General features: G+C 40.7%; 2 protein-coding genes across 8 annotated transcripts in view; one reads left to right on the forward strand and one right to left on the reverse strand.

Annotated features, from left to right (window-relative positions):
* Positions 1 to 313: 313 nt before the first annotated feature.
* PRR14L (proline rich 14 like) lies at positions 314 to 18,641 on the reverse strand. The gene is made up of 9 exons (XM_042828665.1): positions 18,585 to 18,641; positions 17,118 to 17,611; positions 15,569 to 15,626; positions 8,634 to 14,295; positions 4,951 to 5,019; positions 4,052 to 4,214; positions 3,691 to 3,797; positions 3,116 to 3,187; positions 314 to 2,467 (listed from the first exon to the last, which is right to left on the reverse strand). The coding sequence occupies exons 2-9, from the start codon at positions 17,571 to 17,573 to the stop codon at positions 2,161 to 2,163; spliced, it is 6,894 nt and encodes a 2,297-aa protein (XP_042684599.1). The 5' UTR covers positions 17,574 to 17,611; positions 18,585 to 18,641; the 3' UTR covers positions 314 to 2,160.
* A 112-nt stretch (positions 18,642 to 18,753) lies between these two features.
* Positions 18,754 to 22,606, forward strand: part of DEPDC5 (DEP domain containing 5, GATOR1 subcomplex subunit) — a 42,085-nt gene continuing 38,232 nt past the window's right edge. For 5 of the 7 annotated variants that reach the window (XM_042828730.1, XM_042828734.1, XM_042828735.1 and 2 more), the window contains exons 1-6: positions 18,754 to 18,823; positions 19,453 to 19,570; positions 20,321 to 20,408; positions 21,049 to 21,095; positions 21,595 to 21,680; positions 22,422 to 22,505. In XM_042828730.1, coding sequence (XP_042684664.1) covers positions 19,513 to 19,570; positions 20,321 to 20,408; positions 21,049 to 21,095; positions 21,595 to 21,680; positions 22,422 to 22,505 — 363 coding nt within the window. In that variant the 5' untranslated portion in view covers positions 18,754 to 18,823; positions 19,453 to 19,512. Of the gene's footprint in view, positions 18,824 to 18,984; positions 19,093 to 19,452; positions 19,571 to 20,320; positions 20,409 to 21,048; positions 21,096 to 21,594; positions 21,681 to 22,421; positions 22,506 to 22,606 lie in introns of those variants that run through there. The other 2 variants (XM_042828732.1, XM_042828737.1) reach the window with 2 other exon arrangements.

Consider the following 22,606-nt stretch of genomic DNA (forward strand, 5'->3'; position numbering starts at 1 on the left):
GACAAAAAAAAAAAAAACCCAACAACACAAAAAGTTCCATATTTTGAAGCGCATCAGAAGCTCAACTTTGCTTGGACCCAACTCCCTCCCTCTCACCCTGTTTTCTTCAAAGCCCCAATGAGGTTACAGCTCAGTTCTGTCACAACAGTAAAAGCCTCCCATTTTAACAGAAGGTTAATTAACACTGTGTCACAATTCCATTCTACAGCATAAAACCATAAAAATATATCTATGTGTGTATATATATCACTCTTGCAACAGCTTCCATCCAGTCAATATTTGGGCAATAAGCCAACATAGAGACAGTTTCAAATATTTTTTGAAAGGTAGCTGACCTTTATTTTTTTATTTTTTAGGGATTTCTATAAAAATAAGATCAATTAAAATGTTCCCCAGCAGCTCAATTAGGTTAACCAGACCTTGCTGCTGAAACAGCGTGTCAGTATGTTTGAAGTTTATCTACCTTATTTTATCCTCAAAATCCAAATGACCACTACTCTAAGTCTGTACTCTCTCTTTTCCTGAGTCTTCCTGATTAATTAGCCTCCAAAACAAGAATGTAAACTGTCATTAATCCCAGCAGATAGGCTGAGAGCAGAACAAACCCAGAATACATTTATGTCAGGATTCAGGCACAGAGAATGTAATAATTCTTCTTCCATTTCTCCACTTTCCAAACTCTGGAATTCAACAGATTGCTTGTTAATTCTGAGTTTTCTGTTAGGCCAGTAACAGAAGTGGTAGAGCAGCAGAAGACAGTGATGGGATTTTCAGTTCTTCATTTACTGGGACTTAATCAAAATACTTGCCCACTAGATAGCTGCTTATTCTGAATGTGAATATAAACTTTGTTATATGGATAGGTAACTAAGAAAGTGCAAGTTTTAAGAGACAAATGAAGGAATAAACTGGTTAAATTTGAACATCCCAACAAAGACAGCTTCACATGAATAACTTCTATAGGCACTAAAGGACAGAAATTACCTGTACTGCAGCTAGCATTCATTCTGAATTACTCTTCAAGTAAGTTTAACAGAAGTTATCCCAGAAGCAACTGCTCTTCTCTTAAAAGTTATGGCTGAGAAATTGCCCAGTGCTGCATCATCTAATGACAAATGGCCTCACTTAATGAAAAATAAATGTTTTTCACATGCTAGGAGGCTCTTTGTACAACACTAGCTGTTGCATACAACAGTGCTGTACATAGAATATCTGATTGGGAGCTATCTGAACTGCAAACCTAAAACGGGTGTTCAAATCAAGCTGACTGTATTTTCTGAAATGAAAATCGCTTTGAAATAAGTCTCAAAGGATTTGCTGGTGCTTCTTGGATGAAGCAGTTCAGCTCAGCTAATAAAAACTCTACTTGCATACCCAGTGGTTTAATGTACTCCTGGGATTTGCCTCTGGAGAAGGGGTATAAAGTATCAGCCAATTTGGTAAAAAAAGTCACTGTTTAGGAAGAAATAGCAGTGGGCATCATCTTTTCTGAAAGTATTACTTATTCTTTTGTTTTGTAATCTCAGTTGTGTTAAAAGAGGTCCTCATGCTGCAAATAAAACAAGGATACAAAGTGCAAGTTCATTAAAGTCTAGTTATGTGGAGCTTCTGCTGCCTGAAGCCAGGAAGGGCACAGAAATTCATAAGGAACCTTCTAAATAAACAGAAGGAAGAAACAATTGAAAGTAAGATAGGAATGCTATTTTTAATTATTAAAAATTTAGTGGTATTATCAAGAATATGTTGGCTAAAATGTATCTTTACCAAACACCACATACTCTTATGTCATATTGTTCAAAAAGCCATTACAGTAGTAACAGCAGATTCAATGTGCAAAGATTTTGGAGTACAGAGTCCCAGCATCATGGAAGGTGTGCTACTTCCTCCCTGATACTCCTACTCTACCCTTAAAAGGTCTTGAAACATAACTAAATGTTAGCCATAACTTCCAGGGGTTGGGGAAGGAATGCTAAGTCACACGTGACCCTAAGAGAATCCCTCCAGTAGCAAAAAAAGAAAAAAAAAAAAAGAAAAACATTAAATAGCACCTTAGAGGGTCACAGCCATTACTTGATCGTCATATATTACAAGAGAGTGGTAGAGTAAGGTAAGAAATCAGTAGATTTCTCCCAAAAGGACTACAATTCATACTGAAGTAGCTCACTGGACCATTTTCAGCTCATGGCTCCCCCCAGTGCTAGAAGACAACAACTGCTCATCCTGCTTTGCAAAAAATTCTTCAAGGTCCATTAGCTTCTGACTCAGAAGGGCATCTAACTCTGCACTTTGTGGTGCAGCTTTTTTTGCTCGAGTGAAACTTCCCACTGCTTTGATTTTGCCCCGTGCCTTTCTCTTCCGAGGAACAGTGAAGTCCTGAAACTCCAGAATCCGCTTTCTCTTCTGCTGACTGACAGAAATCAAGTGTCCATTCTTTTCCTTGGGCTCTTCAAAGATTGTTTCCAAGCTCCTGACAGAAGCAGAAGACAGAGCTGATGAATACTCAAGAAGTCCCCTTACAAGGACAGGGAGACCAATGATTTCATAACCCAAGCAAACACTCCTACTTTTTACATTTTTAGAGCCCATTCATATATATATTCTCATGTATGTTTACAGTTTGCACTTCCAGAAACTGCACATTTATACTGCTAGCTAAATAATGTTATTGGTGCATACACATGTGGTTTGAATCTCTTTGTATTTCAGTTCAAAAGCACAATTACAGAGAAATTTGATTTTATAGAAGAAAGTACCAGTCTTGATAGTCATGATATACTTGATAACAGACAGTTACTCTGGTGACTTAAAGAATATTCAGTTGCCCTCAGATTCTGAACAGGTAAGTATGTGGACGGAGACTAGATTGAATGGATAGATAAAAATATACATCTATACTTGGATAACTGCAAATTCTTAGTTTGTATTCTTTTTCACTGTTTACTGTATGAATTCTGTAAGATACTGATTTTGCACTATCTTTCCATATTGCTTTGAACTCGAGCAGTTTTTCAAATCCAACTCCCTCTTAGATTTCAGAACTCTTCAGTCTGCTCCCTCTCTCTGCCTAAGTAATGTACATTTATCTCAGTGGTGTTCTCGTTAGGAAGCAACAAACCTGGCTGGAGGAGGGGACTTGTAGTTCTTGTTTGTGTAGATTTCTTCTAGACTAAATTCTTTCTTCTTAAGCCTGGAAAAGTAATGAACAAAATCAAGAAAGAACAATTTCAAAAGTGTCTTCTAACACCACAGTGATTTATTAGAATCACTAATTTGTACTGTTTGTCTTCTGTGCTTCAATGCTAACTAATTATCCTTCAGCTTAAAACACCCAATTAAAATAACTGGGGATGGAGAAGAATGAATAAATGAGTCTGAAGTACCTCATTTCAGGTGGCATTTTAAAAACATCTGTGTCAAAACTGGTCTTGCCTGCACAGACCAATGCTCTTTCTAGCACACTGTGATGTTTTGAGATAATGATGCCCAAAGGAAAGGGAAATCCATTCACAGGTCACTTTTTTTTTTTTTTTGTGGAAGTGAAGAAAACACAGTTTAGCAGATTATAACATTTCCTCTCTTCAGACTGATTTTAAAACTTAATTTTCACACTTAATTATCAAGTCTCTACGTGAAGAAATGCAGACCTTCACAAAATAACCAAAGAAGGTCCATTTAAATGGTATGGCTCACCTTTTTGGTTTGGGTAGTCCCATAGGAGTAAGGTTATGATCTAGCCTAGGAACAGTTTTCCTGATTCGGATCTGTGAGACTTTCTTTGGCCTCTCTTCTGGTTCAGTCTTAGGGGAAAAAAAGAAAGAAAAAAAGAAAAAAAAAGCAGTTAAGATGAAGGAAGTAATTACCATGGCAGTTACCCAAATTCCCCACTCATCTTTGTTTTTTCCACACTATTTCTGCTTAAAAAAAAAAAAAGGAAAAGAAGAAAAAAGAAACAAAGAGCACAGACTAGGATTAGAAGCCTTGTCTTTTAACATTTAATAGGTAACATTCACCAGCAGATATCTGAGATACCTAAAATCTCAAATGAACTCACTTTTTTCAGCTCTGTGTCATCTTGGGATCTAAAACAGTCTGGAGTGGAACTATCTGCTGCATCAGGGGCATGGACCTGAAGTTCAGGTTCTGGAAGCATAGGGGGCAATGCTTCCGAAAGCATGCAAGACTTTGGTAGTGGAAGAGGGAATGGAGGTTCCAGACTGTAAAAAATAGGAAGAAGAGGACATAAGTAGATCAAGACCCAGTTTATGTTGCAACTGCATTCCATGCTCTTGTCCCTAAATTGCAGTATGGGCACATAAAACAACATGGTTCATAGAAACCGCGTAAGTGAACACTTCCTCCTCTGTGTGCCTACAACCAAAAGCTGCTGCAGCTGACATTGATACTGGAATAAACTAAATTGCCAGTATTTTGAATATCTGATTTTACCATTATTTTTCTTTCCATATGGTTTATAGCTCTAGTTAGTAATTACTGATAGAAAACAATTAATTTTCCTGCTCTGCCAGCAAATTTGTCACAGGTATTAATTTAGTACTTTTTGTTCACAGATAAATTTAAGAGCTTTTACATTCCAACACTGAAAAAGAGTAGAAGAAAGTATCAGCACCTTATTTCCACTTCCTCAAGCAAAAAGAGCATATTTATCCAAGTAAGAAAACTAAGTTCTGCAGTTTTGCATACATATTTCATAGTAAGATGCTGCCTGAAAGCAGCAGCATTGTTCTGTGCAGTGATCTACTTGGTGTTTGTGTGAATGCTCCTGTGCATCCCCCAAATATCCAATCACTGTGTTTCTCCAGAACTTTAATCAGAAAGCTATTACTGAAATGAACTGTCAAAAACTGAAACACAGAACAATAACAGCATCTCCTCCTAAGAAAGCTTATGATCCAGCCACTCTGAATAAATATCACAGTTCTAGATACTCACCATATCTCATGACCTGCAGTCTGTAGTGCTTCCATACCCTGTACAGGTAAGTGTGGTAATATAGCATAGCTGGTTCAACAGAAAAAAAAAACAAAAACAAAGTGAAGTTAGACCTACATTGTTAAAAAAGATAAGGGAAAAGATTCTTAATATTATCTGAACTGTAAGACAAAAAATGCTAGTGTTGGGAATGGGAAGGGTAAGAAGTACTAGAATCATACAAGAGCAAGCCACATCTGTCATTTAGCCCACTAATAACTACATTTCACTGATAGCTTGGTAGGGAAATAGTTCTACTTCTGCTTATTATTGTACTGGTAAGAAAAGGAAAAGAGTACAGAGAGAAGGAGACAAATAATTACAATTTTTGAGCTAATGCTTGAACTGCTGCTATGCAAGTCTAAATTCCTTATTTAAAGAAGAACTTTTAAAGTGAAACAAAAATCATGGATAATTTTTGTACTGAATAAAAAAGTAAATGGTGGAACAGCAGAAAATGCAAGGAAGGATTTTCATTAAATTGTCTCTCTACTCCCACAGTCTCACTGGAATACACTTAATCGGAACAACCACAGGCCCTTCTATAAGGTTTGGTCATTTCTGTGGAGTAAAAAAATAAAAAAATTAAAAAAAAAATAATCAGCACATCAGCTTTAGGTCCTTTAACATTAAACTTTACTTTGTGTCCACACTATTAAAAGCAATTTAAAAAAGGAGTGAACTGGAACAGCTTTTATTACATCAAACAGCAAATCTTGTATTTGCTGCTCCTCCAACCTAGCAGCTGAACGTACTGAATGTCCTGACGTAAAGATATTACAGCCAGACTGGAATGCTACAGAATGAAAAATAATCAGCTGCACTGAAAATGCTTTTATGCTGCACCAAATTCACTTTCTTGTATTTTTGTATTTATATGCCAGAATTTCTTACATTTATATTTTCTGTATTTATTTCTACGTAATCATATAGATTTTGAGTAGACACAAATTTAGGAGAGATTTACTGAATTATCCTTTTGCCACTGCTTCTGTTACTATGTTTAGAAGAATCATCAGTTGATGAGAACAAGCTATCAATTTCCAGCAAAACAGAATCTAAAATGGTGTAATATGACGACACCAAGCTGAGTGGTGCGGTTGATACGGTGGAAGGAAGGGATGCCATTCAGAGGGACCTCGACAGGCTGGAGGGCTGGGCTCGGGTGAACCTAATGAGGTTCAACACGGCAAAGTGCAAGGTTTTGCATTTGGGCCGGAAGAACCCCAGGCACCCGTACAGGCTGGGAGGAGTGGTCCTTGAGAGCAGCTCGGCAGAGAAGGACCTGGGGGTCCTGATGGACGAGAGACTGAACATGAGCCAGCAGTGCGCTCTGGCAGCTCGAAAGGCAAATGGGATCCTGGGCTCCATCAGGAGAGGGGTGGTCAGCAGGGACAGGGAGGTGATCGTCCCTCTCTACTCGGCTCTTGTGAGGCCCCATCTGGAGTACTGTGTCCAGGTGTGGAGCCCTCAGTACAAGAAAGACATTGAGATTTTGGAAAGGGTCCAGAGGAGGGCGACTAAGATGATCAGGGGGCTGGAGCACCTCCCCTATGAGGACAGGCTGAGGGAGTTGGGCTTGTTCAGCCTGGAGAAGAGAAGGCTGCGGGGTGACCTCATTGCAGCCTATCAATACCTGAAGGGAACCTACACCCACGAGGGGAGTAAACTCTTCAAAAGGGCTGACAACAGCAGGACTAGGGGAAATGGATCCAAGTTGAAGGAGGGAAGATTTAGGTTGGATGTTAGGGGGAAGTTCTATACAAGGAGAGTGGTTAGGCCCTGGAACGGGCTGCCCAGGGAGGTTGTGGATGCCCCGTCCTTGGATGTGTTTAAGGCCAGGTTGGACGGGGTCCTGGGCAACCTGATCTGAATGTGTGTGTTTGGTGGCCCTGCTAGGCAGGGGGGTTGGAACTACATGATCCTTGAGGTCCCTTCCAACCCGGGTGATTCTGTGATATTTAAAGGTTTTTTTTTTCTTTCAATTATTTTATATCCAAATTCATAATTATATTTTTTGTGCAATTATTTTAGAAATAGAATTCATTTTCTACACGTCATTACAATTCTGGAAACATTCTTTCAGACTTATTGCCTTAAATTCACTCCAATAATTTAACATTAAAGAACGCCCAAATGGGCCAGAAGCATTAAGTGCGCCCAGACAGATACAGCAATTCCTTTCGTATATCTTAAGAAGAAAAAACAAACTGAGCTTTATGCTACTTCAACTTTGGGCATTTTTTACATAGAGCGATCAGATTTGATTTGTCTTCTCTTCTTTAGGAAAAAGTAATTCATAGCAAAACAGCCGGTTCTCAATTTAGCCTTTATGACAAGGAGTTCAATCCTCCCACATTTTCAGTTAACTGGTTGTGCTCTAACAAACTGTGTCTTATTTTAAGCTAAGTGCTCAAACTGTAGTGCTTACTGGTGCGTTACTTCCAAAGCACTAATTTATACATTAGAAAATTCAGCCTGAAATATTGCCTCGTGGGGCAAAAAAGAAACCAGGTCTTATAGAATATGCTGCGAAGTTGTCTCTATCACTATTCAAATTCTATCTTTTAGTGCAAAGAACTCGCAAAATTGAGCAGTTATTTCATATTCTCACTCAAACCTTTCTAGTAGACGTGAGAATTTATACTAGCAAGTAATAAACTTATAGGTATTTTCTCCACTTACACAAAGTAAAATGTAGCACTAATTATATGTAAGTCAAATTCAGACTGCCGCATTAAATGGAAGACTTAATGAAACAAGATTTATGAGCTTACAGTCTGTTCCAGGAATCTCAAGACTGCAAGACTGGGGACTAAACTGTCCTGTGTCTCAGGTAGCAGTAACTGAGATGTAACAGGTGAAAAGTTTGCACAAGAGCTTGCAAAAATCTCATACCACCACTAGGAACCTCTTCTTTTATTCTGTTTCTCAGCAAAAAGATTTCAAATGCAGGTAGGAAAATGAAGTGAAATATGCAAAGTAGACATCAGTGCTCTTCCCACTTGAGAAGGACAGACATAGCAAAATTCCTTACCAGCCTGAAATGGAACTAGGGTTGCATGTGCCAACAATTCAGTACATCTGGCACACACAGTCAAAAGGCACAGTACACATAAAGAGCTTTCAATTAGCACAGAATAGTCATGGAATGCAACTATAGATTTAACTGAATTCCCTCCCCGCCCCAATTAGGATTCTTCCTAATCTGATATTGAATATTTTACAGTGGTTCAAGTGAAACTTGAACTTTTTCAGACCTCTGAAAAAAACTCTCCTACCTCAGAAATCCAGTTGTTCTGCAGTCACTCTGAATAGACCTAATGAAGTAGCTCACCTTTCTGCATTATATATTCTGATGCATGGTGTGTTTATTTTGCATGGGAGAAGAAAATAGAGTTAGCCATTCTGCCAAAAGAGGACAGCATTAAAGAAGCGAAGGCAAATATATTTAAATTCAGCTAACAGACTGTTCTGTAGGTAAGAATCTTCCACAATAAGCCATTTTTGGAGCAGAACACCTAGATTTGAAATGGAGGAAACTGATCCTGCAACACAAGCTTTTATCACCCTCACTTCCCCAAAAAGAAGCAAGAGCATACCCTACGTATATTTATTCTCAGAAATAAGTTGATGAGTTTTACCTGTTCTCGATGCCCACACTTGGCTGCCACTTGCAGTGACTGGAATGAAGAGGAGTGATTTCGGAGGGACAGGCAGAAGGACCATGCTGACTCCACATGGATAGTGCCCTGCCCAAGGAGTACGGCAGGGAAGAGACCAGGTCATCTGATACATTAGATCCCCCTTTCAAACCCTGGGTAAATTGGGATATAAATAGTCTCTGGATGGTAGGAATATGACTGGTTAAGTTTCTTCTTCTTGTCCAAATCCTGTAACATCCAGGTGAAGAAAGTGCTAACACTGTATGAAGGCCAAGCATGGAGCAACTTCCTGTTCTTTCAGCTATGGCATTTCTTCCATGGTCAGGATGAAGCGCAACAACCCCTGGGGTTGTTACAGAGGGAGGGGAATGCAGCTTGTGATCTTGACTGGAATCTTCTTTGATTGCTGCTGCACCTGAACAGCTCTGAGAAAGGAGGAAAGTCCACGTGGAAGGTGGTGCAGGCATTTCTTCCAAAACTAGTTCATGATGTACAGAATGCTGAGATGTAGTCCATGTGAGGTCTGTCACAGGACTGGAGTCCAATTTTATGTGAAAAGAAATAGGGAACACTGGGGTATCCAAGAAAGAAGACGGAGAATTGTTGCTCGAATCTAAAGAAGGTATTTTGGTAGATCTCCTTGAATAAAGTGCCAAAGATTGAAAGCTGAACATCTTGGTACACCAACTGTCAGCCCAGCGTGAGTGTAAGTTCCTGTTAATGCAAGAGAAAGCTTCCAATAGATTTTTAGATCTACGCTGGCTGTGCCTTGCAGCCGCTGGAAGAATTTCAGAAGAATACGGCAGGGATTCCAAGCTATGGATGCTTGTGGCAGGTACCAGTAATTTGCTGGCTAATGCAGACAGCTTGCTCAGCAATGCTGGTTCTTTGGTACATTTTCTGAATTTCAAGCTGCTCAGCAAACTGCACCTCTTGGCTTTCTGCCTCGGCATATGGACAAATCTCACGGCTATTTCCTTCTTCACTGTTGGTGATTTAGAGGCAAAGTACAAAGATTTGAGGACTGTGTTTTCCTGTTTAGGGGGCATTTCTGAAGGAGGCTCCAAAACAGTTGAACTTTTAGATTTTTTTATTTTTCTTACAGTTTCTAGTTGATATGACGCGGGAACTTTTTTGCATGTTCTTCCAGGCTGTATTTTCAATGGGAGAGGTCCTCTTAGTTTATTTCTAGTTCTAAAGGCACCAAGAATTCCATTACAACCTGCCTTAAGGTTCAGGTTTTCCATTTCTGAATCCTGAGTCTTTAAAAAACATGAACTAATAGTATCAGTGGTAATCTTTGGCCTTTTGATTTCTTGTAAAGTGCTACACAGTTTATTTTCACTGCTTCTCACAGCAAAAGCTTCCTTTGAAGGACTTTCAAACTTTGTATTTCTTGACATCACCAACTCATTTGAAGAACTGCATAAAAGTTCAGAACTGTACAACACACTTGGATGCACTTTTGATTTCACTTTGTACGCTGCCTTTTTTTCTTGTTTTGCTTTGTCTGACCCATGCACTTTCACCCCCTCACACTTTTTCTTTCGTTTACGTGCCTGACATTTCTCTACTTCATCACGTCTCACAGAATTTGAAGTCTCATTTTCCACAGAAACTGAATGAGCTGCTACAGTGTCTTGACATCCTGTAATTTCCTTTGCATTATCTTTGCTTTGTGCATTTAATTTGTAAGGCACACATACTTCACATTGAACTGCATAATTTGGTAATGATTCTTTACAACCATCTGATAGCACGTTCATTTCATTGTATTTGAATTCTGGTGAAGTTTCTGTATCAGATGCACCTGCAGTTTGACAGTCTTGCACAGCTTCTGATAGTAAACTGGTATCAGTGGAGCTTGAAAGCTTTGTAGCGTTCCTTTCCTTTGAAAGACTGTTTAGGTCAGGTCTTGGGATTTCTTCAAAACCTTTTTCATAGTTCTCTGTACTTAGAGTAATTGTTTTGCTACTAGACTCTTTTAAACCTTCTGTTGAGGCCCATAAGCAATCTTCTCCATCAAGTAAGGAATGTATGGGCAACTTTTTTTTATGAGACACTTCTCTTTCCATTTTCTCTTCTGTACATGCATTCTTCAACTTCTCTCCAAGATCAGCACTGTTTGGTAAGGTCACATCCATGACTTTTGCAGTCAGCAAACCATGCCTCTCATTTCTCTGCCTTTCTTTGTTGCATGCACAAACACTCAAACTTCTTGCACCTTTCAGAGAGCTAGCTGCCTTTTCATCCTCTAAAGATGGTATTTCAGTATTGTTGGCTTCTCTCTTAATGTACATTGTTACAGAAAAAGGTTTTGTCACTGAAGAACCTTTCCAACAAATTTCATCTGAAGATGAATCGCTATTACCTATGTCTGTATTCTCAGATGACACAAATAGCTTTTCTTTCTGAGGCAAAGAGTTAGCTAAGTTTGGAGCTGATGGCGTTTCTGAATCCTCATGAGTCTCATTAGAAGAATCCTGGATGTTAAACTTCACAAAACAAGATGGACCCACGCCCTTGTTAGCATCATTTTCTTTACCAGGCTCCAACATTAACTGTGAGCAAGAATTATTTGAGACAGATTTTATTTTCAGATTTTTGTTTTCCATCTCTGAAGGTACACACATTTCTGGCTTATAAAACAGACTCCCATGAATTGATGAGGAGGGCAAAAATGAGACATTAACTGCCTGGTCCCCAGTTAACCACTTCATCTTTGCCAAAGATCGCTTCCTTGCATTTCTTGAAATTACTAGTTCTACTTTGTCTTTCACAGATTTGATGGACAAAGCATGCTGTGAATACTGTGATTTGCTATCAGGAAGGCTTTCTTCATGAGTTCCTTTATCTGCTCTTCCACAGCCGTTCTCACTTTCTTTTACTTCTGTCATCTTCTCTTGAATTACATCACTGACAAAACCGATGCATCTTGAGCAGTCTGCGTTTGTTAAACCACTTGAAGACTCAAAATCCACTGCATTCTCTTTTGAAGTTCTTTGAAAACCATCTTTTCTTACATGTTCATGACCTAACAGAGTCAGGTCATCACCTTTTTTTAACAATATCTGTTCATGTTGGCTAGAGCTGATTGACAGTTTAGCTTCCTCTGCAGAAGCAGCAATATACTGTAAACCAGTATTTGGTTCTTTGCTTAAGCTTTCTACATGTTGCTTTCTGCCATGAACCAGGCCGTAGAACTCACTCTGATGTGCAAGAAACTGATTTTCCATTGGAGAAACGGTCATTTCTGTTTGGATAGCATGTCTTGTTTGCATATTCATATTGTTGAGCAGCGGACATGCACCACAGATAGAAAAGCTGTACTCAGAAGAACTAGCTGTGAGTGATGACATTCCTTTCTTCCCAGATGTGCCCAGTTCTCTCATCTTCAGAAGTAATGGGGAGTTGCACAATTCAAAATTATGAACACAATTTTTTTTGTTCAAATTTCTGACTAATAGCTGTTTACCAGTCTCACTTCTCCAATTCCCTTCAGGAACTTTTGGAGAACTCACAGTTCTTATTTTATCAAATTCATGGGTATGGACAGCACACATACTAAATTGTTTTTCTGCCTCATCTTTGTCACAAATAATTTCACTGCAATCTGTTAATTTACAAAGATCAAATTGTTTCACATTTTCAGATTTCATATTCTTATTTGAAATCTCATCTCCTACTAAGATAGCAGGAGGTTCCTCTGCATCATAAGTTAGGGAAAACATGCTTTTTTCTGTGGAAATATCTTTTATCCCATGCAGAGCTACACATCTATTGCCCCAGTCATCTTGACAGGGAAGAGATCTACATGACAAAGGGCAGCATTCTTCCAGAAAAGTGATTGTCTTTTTACTATTACATCCAACTGAAACTTCTCCTTCCAAACTATCATTTTCAATCTTCATCTCAATATCAGCCTTAAAAAAGTTACTGTTCAGGACAGCATCACCTACAGGTGTACTACTTGATAAGATACTGGAAGTAGTGGAAGCTGTATGCTGGTCTTTTAAAGTCTGATTACTACATTTCCACATGTTGCTATGTTCATTTTCTACACTCTCTACCTTCCCTTCTGAAAACTTCTTGTTCTTCTGGGAAATGTTGCCTGTCATACTGGATTCATCAGAAGTCTTGGGATTTATTGAGGACGTGAATTTGTCTTTATGCAGCACAAATTCAGCAACTTGTTCTTCTGTTGTCCCAGAAGAACCAAACAATTCTTTTCCAGATAGATTATCCTGAACCTTGTCCTTGCTTGCAGCTTCATTAGCAGTACAAAACGGACACTCATCACAGTGAGGCTCTCTTGATTTTTGTGCAAGAGGAGGTAGAATTACATTTAGTGTATAAATCAAATTAGTTTCTTTGTCAGAAAACTCTAACGTATTACTCTGAGATTCCTGCTCAAACAATTGTACCTCAGGTGAATCATCTTCTAGCTTGGCAGAAACATCCTGACAGTCATCCTTAGTGGGAAAAGAAATTTTACTGTAGGCCTTATAAATGCCTACATCTGTCTGTATAGTTTCATGGGAAGCAGTGCTATTTGTTTCCTTCAGCAGAACACTTTCTTTTAAATCGTCCTTGCACAGATCACTTACAGAAAATTGCAACTGGTCCTTTTTCCACTTACTGGCTTTTGACGGAACTGTTTCTAATTTTTCTTTTGAGAACTCCTCAGAAGATGGAGCAATAGAATTGAAAACTGAAGGATGACAGTGCTCAACATCAGCACTCTCTCGAGCTTCAATGTTACCCCCCACAGCAATTTCTCTCCGGATTTCAGCAGCCTCTTCAAATTCAGAGATGTATGATTTACTTGTACTATCATTTGTTTCCCCATCACCAATTTTATCACTAGATAATTCTTTCTTACTTAGCAGTGAGAGATGCTCTACTGGCATGGACTTGGAGGTGCAGTTCTTTACAAATCCAGTTCTGTGACCATAATTAGTCTGACTTGTCATGCTTTCTGGAAGATGCTTTTTTGAGGTTTCATTGATAATTCCATGGATTGCAGTACTGTTGTTGTCTAGTGACACATTCCTAAAGTCCAGATAACAGACGCTTTCCAGAACTGAACACATAACTTCAGAACTTTTTATGGAGAGCATTCTACAACTTCCTACTGATGATAACCTAACAGGTTCATTATGTCTACGTGGAAAAACGGTACAGAGGTCACAAGTATTGTTTTCTTCATTGTGACGATAAGTGTGACAATTACCAAGTGATGTATTGAATTCATTAACGAGATTTTGTCTAGGCAACTTTTCTTCTGTAGTCTCCAAAATAGATACAACATTGCTCCCTGTTCTCAATGAGATGTCAGCATGGGCTTTCAACTCATTATATTCACTTATTTCTTGTGAGTGTTCTGTTGTTGATTCAACGTCCGTAACTTTTAAAGGCTCTATGAAATCTAGCCTGGTGGTTTCTGAAACCCCAGCTCTAGCCATGACTGTGTCTATATTTGGGCATTCATCGCTCTCAGGTAGAAGACCTTTACTCACACTGCCATTCTGGTATCCTGCTTTACTAAATATTCTAGTCCCATCAGCCTTCATACCTTGTGCTTCTTCAGTAAGCTTTGGGAGAGTTTCAGCTGTCACCTGAACATTTGCTTGGTTTTCTCCTGCACAATAAAAATAAAGCAAATCAGTACTATACAATGCATTTGGAAGGCATTTAGCATACTATGTTTCTCTTGATGATATACACACTATTGTGTATAGTCTGTCTTGGTTATCAAAGCTTTTGAAGAAGTGAGAATTGAAGCTAGCAGTTCTAATACAAATCATTAAAAAAAGCAAACTACTCCATCACAAACCTAATGTAACAAATGCAGTTCTTTTTAGTAAAGACATTCCACGTGAGCAGCAGATATCCTGTATTTTTCAGATTCCTCTGATAACGAACCAGAAGCAATACAGGTTGTGTAATTCAATACATTTGAAGTCTTGGTCCATCATAATATTTATTTGTTACATCAAAGCTGGGTACTTTAACTCCCTTATTCTAGAAACATGGCATTGAGTTGCCATTTCCATTTCTTCTTCCTTGAAGATATTTTTTGTCATAAGAAATCTACAGGAGGACAACCTATATCTCATTCTGTCCAAACAATTTGGATTGTTAATAAAACATTTTTGTAAAGTCATGAAGAGAATGACAAAGTTCAAAACTGAAAGTTGTTGTTCAATATCCTTATATTCAAAACTTTACATATGCACTCATATTTCTGCACATCATTTTCATACTTCCAACTAAGGATCAAGACCAAATGGTATTATTAAAAAGTAATATTACAGCAAATTAAGACAGGGAAGTTGGACAGGATGACCTTTAGGAGTCCCTTCCAACTCAAACAGTTCTATGATTCTATGATTTCCTCATCAACAACAAAGCATGAGAGAGGAAAAAAAAAATAATTACTAGCTGTAGGCCAAGTGACAAAATCATTTGGAGCCAGAAAAATTACAGCTCATAATGAAACTAAGGATGAGTTTTACTATATTCTTCCTTTGAATTCTGGACTTGTAGTTTTCTAAAAATTAGAAAATGGATGAGTCATATTTTTACATCTTTGTTATTACCACTGTTATGTAAGCCAGCTCTGAAGAATAAGGAAATGCAAAACGTCTGCTACTAACAAGAGCTTCTGGTTTGGGTAAGTATTCCAGCAAAATAACTAAAACACATCTTTTCTGTAAAAAGTCTTTAGAAGAGTATACAGGCTATTGTAAAAAAGTGAAGGATGAAACTTTCATATTGTTTGAACAATGCAGAGTAATAGTTTCTACTGTAGAACAAATTCAGTGAGTCATCTTACAATTTTAAATCAACAAAAAGGAATCTGAGAGAAAAGCAGGGGCACACAACACGCACAACACACCACAAATACGCACCTTTTGCGCAACAGCTAGCTGAAGAATTTACCTCGTGCTTGTTTAGATGAGGATCCTCCTGGAACATGACAAAAATAGAAGTGGATATCGATCAGTTTTCTGAAACATTTCAGGGACTGTACCTGCTCATCTAGGTTAGCTCTGTCTGAGAAGGACAAACCTCAGAACATGTAAGGCCTTCTAGCCTTCTACAGGCACTTGCCATTCCTTTCTGGCCCTATCAATCAACAGCAGCTCAGCAGTGAATAGTGATGCATACAAAAGACATATTTAGCATTGTAAAGTGCTGTTGTATTTAGCAGCAGAAAAGTATTCCCATGCAAGCAGCTAAAATGTAGGTAGTTTAAATGGAAATTGTTGCAAATATGAATCAGAGGAATAATCCAGTCTCCAAGCCCTCCCAGGCTGTTACTGTATGCTTTTGGTAAGATGCATGTCTTTCCTGTTATGTACTAGAACTTGCCTTCTGCCATTCCCTCCCTTGGCTCAAGACCACATATGTCCAGAACAAGTGACTTAGGTTCTGGGAAAAAAAAACCAAACACACACACAAAAAAATCTCAACCCAATCCAATAAACCGTCTCAATATTTGAAGTACATGAGAGTTCATCTTGGAAACACGACTATGGAAAAACTAGTTATTTTTACAACTCTTCAAATAAATCAAACACATCAAAAAGGAAAATAGATATATTTAAAATGACAAAATATTTTGCTATTCTGCAACACTGTAAACCATGCAACTTATCCAGATAGGCTGGTGTATGTTCAGTCAGCATACTTTTTTTTCCCCCTCCCCTGTTCTTCTATATATAAAAAACCCTGTTTACAAACTTCAGAAAAATGATCAACAGGAACTAAAAAAATCTTGACTTTTTAATAGAGTTTTGCAACTCTTCAGTTGATGGCAAACTATTTGGCACATTTTTCAGCATGTCTTTGCCTAAAAACAACATTTTTATCATCAGCCTTTGCTAGAGAGGAGGAAAAATAAACCATGACCTTGTGAGTTCCTTATTTGAAAGGGAACACTTAACAGTTCACTAACTCTTACTTTGTTACAAATTATAATTCCAAAAATGAAGAAGAATCTTCATTTGCAGAGTAAAACTGAAATGCTAGGCTGAAGTCTCCTGTAGCATTAAAATAGTTACCAGACTGAAATAGCTGTTACTTAGCAGTTAGTACTTTGACTACAGATCATAGTTGTAAAATGTGCTGTATCCACAGAACACAGATATTGGCATAAGAGCTTTCTCAGTTGTTTCTTCCTCCTTTTTAGCCACCAGTCAGCTTTAGTCTTTTCTCTGTTACATACCTGCCCTCTTACCATTCCAGCGGTACTTAAAAAAACCTTGATTTTTTAAAACACCACTGGTCTACTCAAATATAATCAGTTTTTCACTGGACCTATGATAATCTAAGGACACACGTGACTGAAGTCACAAATAAGTAGAAAATCACATGGACAAAATCCTATGTGTTGTTGTGCCAACCTTAATTTCCAAATATCACACAGATATGTTTTTTATTTCCTAATTTGCTTACTTTTTTTAACCATTTTTCCCCAGGTTTTAGAGCACAGCATTCAGCGCGGCCCTCTTCAGTATCTTGTACCTCTTTATCTCCTTGCTGGTATTCTCCACTAGAACAGTCTTGTTTCCTGCGAGTTTGTTTGTTTTCTTCATCCTTTTCAGCACCTCCATTGTGTAGTAATTCTTTGGTAAGCGGTTCTGCTGGCTCCCAATGAGCCTCTCTGACCATATCATCCACATGCACTGCTTCCTCACCAAAGCCTTTTTCCTCCAAAGTCCTGTGGTGCTCTGATGACAGCTCACTACTGTGGGCCAGCTCAGGTGTGGACACATCAGGCTCTGCATCTAATCCAGCACCGGGCTCAGACACAGCCATAAGGCCAGCAGGGATGCTGAGCCCCTCGTGAAGGTCCTCAGTGCCAGTACAGGCAGAGGAGTCAAGGAGACATTCCACCCCAGATGAGAGCATGGGGGCAGCTGGAGGCCCACTGTCTTTCACAGTTTACCCTAAAAATAAAAGCAACCTTAAATCAACAAAGATAGGAGTAATCTCAGAAACAAAAGGAAAGCTATACTGTTCAAGGTTCAAAGATGCTCAGAACTGGAGCACCCTTCCTATGGAGAAAGGCTGTTGAAGCTTGTTTAGCTTGGAGAAAAGAAGACTCCAGGGAGACTTTACTGCAGTGCCTTTCAGTACTCGAGGGACGCTTATAAACAGGAGGACCGACTTTTTACTCCATCTGACAGTGACAGGACAAGGGAGAACAGCTTTAAACTAAGAGAGGAGATTTAGGTTGGATATTAGGTGAAAATTCTTCACTCACAGGGAGGTGAGACCCTGGAAAAGAAGAGCTGTGGGAGCCCCATCCCTGGAGGTGCCTGAGGCCACGGGCAGCCCGACCTGGGGGCAGCAGCACCCGGCAGGGCTTGGGGCTGTAAGATGCCCTCCGATCCAACACCGCCGCGGCTCCGTGACCCTGTAACTTCAGGGGGCTGAGAGCTATTTGGGCACCCAGGCCAAAGCTTCGTTAACAGAGACCGGCACTGCCGAGCCACGCTTCTACAGCTCCAACTGCCAGGGAACCCCGAAAGCGCCGCAGCGCACCTGGCGCTTGCAGCACGCTCTACTTCCCGGCTAACCCCAAGCGACCTTTTCCCTCCTGTCACTTTTCGAAGCTTTCAGCTGTCGCAAAGCCGCAATCCCGCGGCTCTTCCAACCCTCAGAGGCGCTCCGCCCAGAGCCCCGCACCGCGGCGGGACGTGACGCGACGCACCGCCGGCACTGGGCCGCCCCCAGCAGCGAGGGCCCGACCCGACGCTCCCGGAGCCGCGGCAGCCGCACGGCACGCTCCGGGCGCGGCTTTGTTCGACGCGCGGCCCGGCGCCTCCCAGGCCTCTGCAGCCCCGCGCAGCGGGACATAGCGGCCCCACCCGGCGAAGCACGACCGCCGCCCGTCCCGCCGCGTCCCGCCGCCGTTACCCGCGGCCGCCCCGCTCCTCGCCGCTCCACGGCCCGCTCACATCACTTCCTCATCCGGGCCCGCTGCCCCCTCCCTCTCGCGGTACGGCCGTTACGATGGCCCCGCCCGCGGCTCTCCCCTGCCCCGGAGCCCCGCCCACTCCGCCGCTCGGTGGCGGGCATCACGTGACGCGAGGGCCGGAACCCGGATGTGGAAGTGGTTCTTGGCGGTGCCGCTTCCGCCCGGTCGCTGGCGGGAGGTTAGCGTCAGAGCTCGGCTCGCGCCCCTTAGCGCCGTCCCTTTAGGCTTTGGCTCGCGGCGTTGAGTCGCGCTTCTCCTTCAGTCTCGGGGTTCTGGGCCGGGTGGGCTGTGAGAGTGGCGGGCGAGGCCTCAGCGCTCCTAATGTCCCGTCTGCGGCCCTGAGGAGCCCGGCAGCGGCTGACAAGAGCGGGTCGGGGGGAGTGGGCGCTGCATCCCGCGCTTCGGCACCTGTGGGGGAAGCGTTGGTGTGGGAGCACAGCTCTAAGGGTGGGTGTTGTGAGGAGAAAAGCGTGTGTTCTGGTGACGTGTCTGTAACCGATGTGGAGAGAAGCTTGTCAGTGGCGGGTTTGGTTTGAAGCAGGCTTCTGAAAAAGTACGCTGTGAAGGTCGTGCGCTGAAATAGCGCGTGGTGCGGGTGAGAGCAGAGGAACGGGATGTTGGCGGTGCAAAGCCGTGAGGGACGGCGCTGTGTGGCTCTGGTGGGTCTGGGTGCTCCCTGCCTGCCTGCCTGCAGCGCTGGGCTTCTTCCTGACATAGAGAAGGTTAAACTTCAGTACAGACGCTGCTGTCAGAGTCACTGAAGAACAGCTGTGCTGAGACCTGTTCTTGCTTTCGTTTCTGCTGCAGATATGCAGGATGTCCTCCGCCCTTTTTACTCGAAGTAACTGAGAAGGACAGGAGCTCAAGATGAGAACTAACAAGGTGTACAAGCTGGTCATACACAAGAAGGGCTTTGGAGGCAGCGGTCAGTGTCTCACTTTGCATCAGTTTGAACCACACTTACTATTACTGAAGGCTCTGAGATGTGTATTGCTCTTTTAACAAAGCAGTGGAGGCAATGCTACCTGCTGCAGTGTGGAATGACTGGTTCTAACAGTAAGATACAGCAGAATAAAATCAGGTTTATTTTTCAGAACAGAATAGAATTCCACTTGTAAAATACAATTCTTTCATTCTACTTCTTTTCCTTTTGTTTTCTCATTTTTTCTTTAACTTGTACCTTGGTCCTTTCTTAACAAAGAGTGGCAGACATGTCAGTGAGTTACTGCTGCATGTAGATAGGTGTAGGAGCAAAATAAGTGGTTTTGTGAACTCAATACTGTTTAATTGCCTACTTTCTAGTTGTAGACTTAAAATCACTGCATTGTACTGAAGTTTATTAGCAAGATTCTGTGGATACCTGAATTCTTGCTGGTACTCTTTACATGTAAAATACAAAAGAAGATTATACTTGTGTAGTGAAGGCATGCTCTCTTGCTGAACAACTCTTCCATAAAAGTCCTTTGATTTGAAAGAAAAGCTTTTGCTCACAAAATTGTCCAGACCAAAATGGCTGTAGGGGTGTTGTTCTGTAGTGAACGTGGTACATCAGTGATGTGTTAATCCCAGGCCAGTGAGTTTGTGTTGAGTAAGTAGGAGTGTGTAGACGTGCGAGTGTCTGTGTTTGATGTGTATTTGTTCGTTGTCACATTCCTCATTTGCTTATGTTTTGCAGATGATGAACTGGTGGTGAATCCTAAAGTATTTCTTCAAATCAAGCTGGGAGATGTTGTGGAAATTGCACATCCAAATGATGAATACAGGTGAATTCTCCTTTTGCTGATAAGTCAAGTGTGGTTAGAGCACTGAAAGGATGTGTTGAAGTGCAGCAGGTTCTATGCTGAGAGGCTTTGCCGTGTTTTTTTTCTCAATAAAAGAGAAATAAACTGTAGCAGGAGCTCTTGCTCAAAGCAAAGTGCATGTAATCCTTTGTGCTTGGTGTTTCACTGGGCAAGGTCAGTGATGTCTTTCTCTTCACAGAGCTGTCATTAGCTAGCAGTTATTCTTCTATCTGTAGCATCTCCAAGGAAGAACTCAAACTTCTTGGTTTGCTATAAAAACATAAACCTGCAGTCTGAAGGCTCATCTTACAGCATATACTAAAAAAGCAGGAGCATAGCTGTGTTAGATTCTGAGATGATCTTGTATGACTTCGTTTCCCATTTAGAGTGTCATCTTTACCTAAAAAGTACCTCATAGTACCTTATAGTTGTAATGGGTATAAAGAACAGCATGGGGTCGCAGGCAGAGAGGATGGTGTATTGAAACCTTCTGGAAAAGGATAACGTTTTTGTTCAGCTTATTCTGTTCTCTGTGATCCCGAATAGATTTGATATAGGTTTAACTGGAGTACACTGTTGGTACCTCAACTTGTCTGCTTTTTTTCTTCCTTGCATGCTACAGCCCTCTGCTCCTGCAAGTGAAATCACTGAAGGAAGACTTGCAGAAAGGTAAAACCCTAGACTTGTGAAGTGCACAGTAAAATCATAGACAAAGATTGTGTGGTTGGACTTCAAATATCTGCATTACTCAACTAATGTAACTTTTAAAGAAGCTGAGTGCTTTGTTTATCCAGGATGAGAGGATTATCATTTCCATCAGGAAATGGATAGCCAAATTTTAAATCTGCTTTTGGTTCAGTAATGTTGAGTAAAGTTTGGAGGGAAAAAAAGCAACAAACTTAAGCCTTAAATTTTTGTATCTGCACTCTCTGACTGGATGTCTTCTCTTTTTGCATTTTTCTGGCATTAATGAATTCATGCTGAACTTTGTGTCGATCCCCATTGCTTTGATTTTAAGGAGTCTTAATTTGGGCAATAATTGAAAGAAGTTTCTGTCTTTTGCTGAGGTCCTAAGTGTTTCATGACGACCTCATTGTATTGCTTTTGTATCTGTAAATGCCTGACACCTTCTGGTTGTGTTCTCTGTCCTTTCTCCTTGCTGTGGCAGAAACAATAAGTGTGGATCAGACTGTTGCACAGGTTTTCCGACTGCGGCCGTACCAGGATGTCCATGTGAATGTTGTTGACCCAAAGGTGTGTGGCTTTGCAGTTTTTTTCCATCTGTTAGCTCATACTGGGGTTCTGTAAACTTCCATTCATAGTAGTGTTGGGGGAAAAAAGGCTTGTTTTAATTTTTAATGGAAGCATCTTTATCCATCTTTCTGAAGAAAGTGCGGCTTGGGCTCTTGCTCTGTTTGTGTGTTTGTGTGGGTCCCTTTCTTCTCTCCCCACTATTTCAGCATCCTTTTGAAGTTTTTGGACCTGGTTAATAGGAATTTAGACATTTCAATTACATTTTCCTTCCAGTAATTCAGGATAACTCAGCAGAGGGAAGAGAAACTCGTAAGTGCCTCGGTCCAAAGAAAAGCCATGGATTTGCATTATTTGATATTAGAGTACCTTGTAAAAGAAGCATCTCTCATAAATGTCCAACTGTATGAAGAGCTTCAGTTGGAGTTGTTGTTCAATAAATGACAAAACATATGCAGGAACTGGGTTTCCTTAATGCTGTGAGTGGAATTTGTTTTTTGCGCTTTTGGTTTGATCTGAGAGTTGTAGCACAGATAGTCCTGGGTCTTCTGTGATGCAGTTTCAGGTACATGCACAACTTTGGTGGCTGTTCAGATGGGATTTCCTCTTTGTCTTGCAGCTGTTGGCAGTACTGACTTGCTTAGAACAGCCCTCGATGCAACATTTGGCTCTTAGCAGAACAGAAAGGTGCTGTGTTGAAAACAACCAATGAAATCTAATCACTGTTTTTCCTCTATTTCCCAGGAAGTGACCTTGGACTTGGTGGAACTGACTTTTAAAGATCAGTATATTGGCCGTGGGGATATGTGGCGACTGAAGAAAAGTTTGGTAAGGCCCACGCTGCCCTCATTGTAGGGTGGAGGTGATTTTGAGAATATTATAGACCTTTTTCTTTGCTGACTGTAGAAGAAAATAAGCTTTTTACAGAG

The sequence above is a fragment of the Centrocercus urophasianus genome, unplaced genomic scaffold, assembly GCF_019232065.1.
Source record: "Centrocercus urophasianus isolate 14NV4802_14NV808 unplaced genomic scaffold, USGS_Curo_1.0 seq_30, whole genome shotgun sequence".
Lineage (NCBI taxonomy): Eukaryota > Metazoa > Chordata > Aves > Galliformes > Phasianidae > Centrocercus > Centrocercus urophasianus.

What these genes read in the sequence shown, in the direction of transcription:
- PRR14L (XM_042828665.1), bottom strand. Translation starts at nt 17,573, where the DNA reads ATGCTCTCATCTGGGGTGGAATGTCTCCTTGACTCCTCTGCCTGTACT. An exon ending in ATGACACAGAGCTGAAAAAA is followed by an intron (nt 3,798 to 4,051) that starts GTGAGTTCATTT and finishes TTTTCCCCTAAG; the next exon opens with ACTGAACCAGAAGAGAGGCC. An exon ending in AAGTCCCCTCCTCCAGCCAG is followed by an intron (nt 2,468 to 3,115) that starts GTTTGTTGCTTC and finishes TGCTTCTGTCAG; the next exon opens with GAGCTTGGAAACAATCTTTG.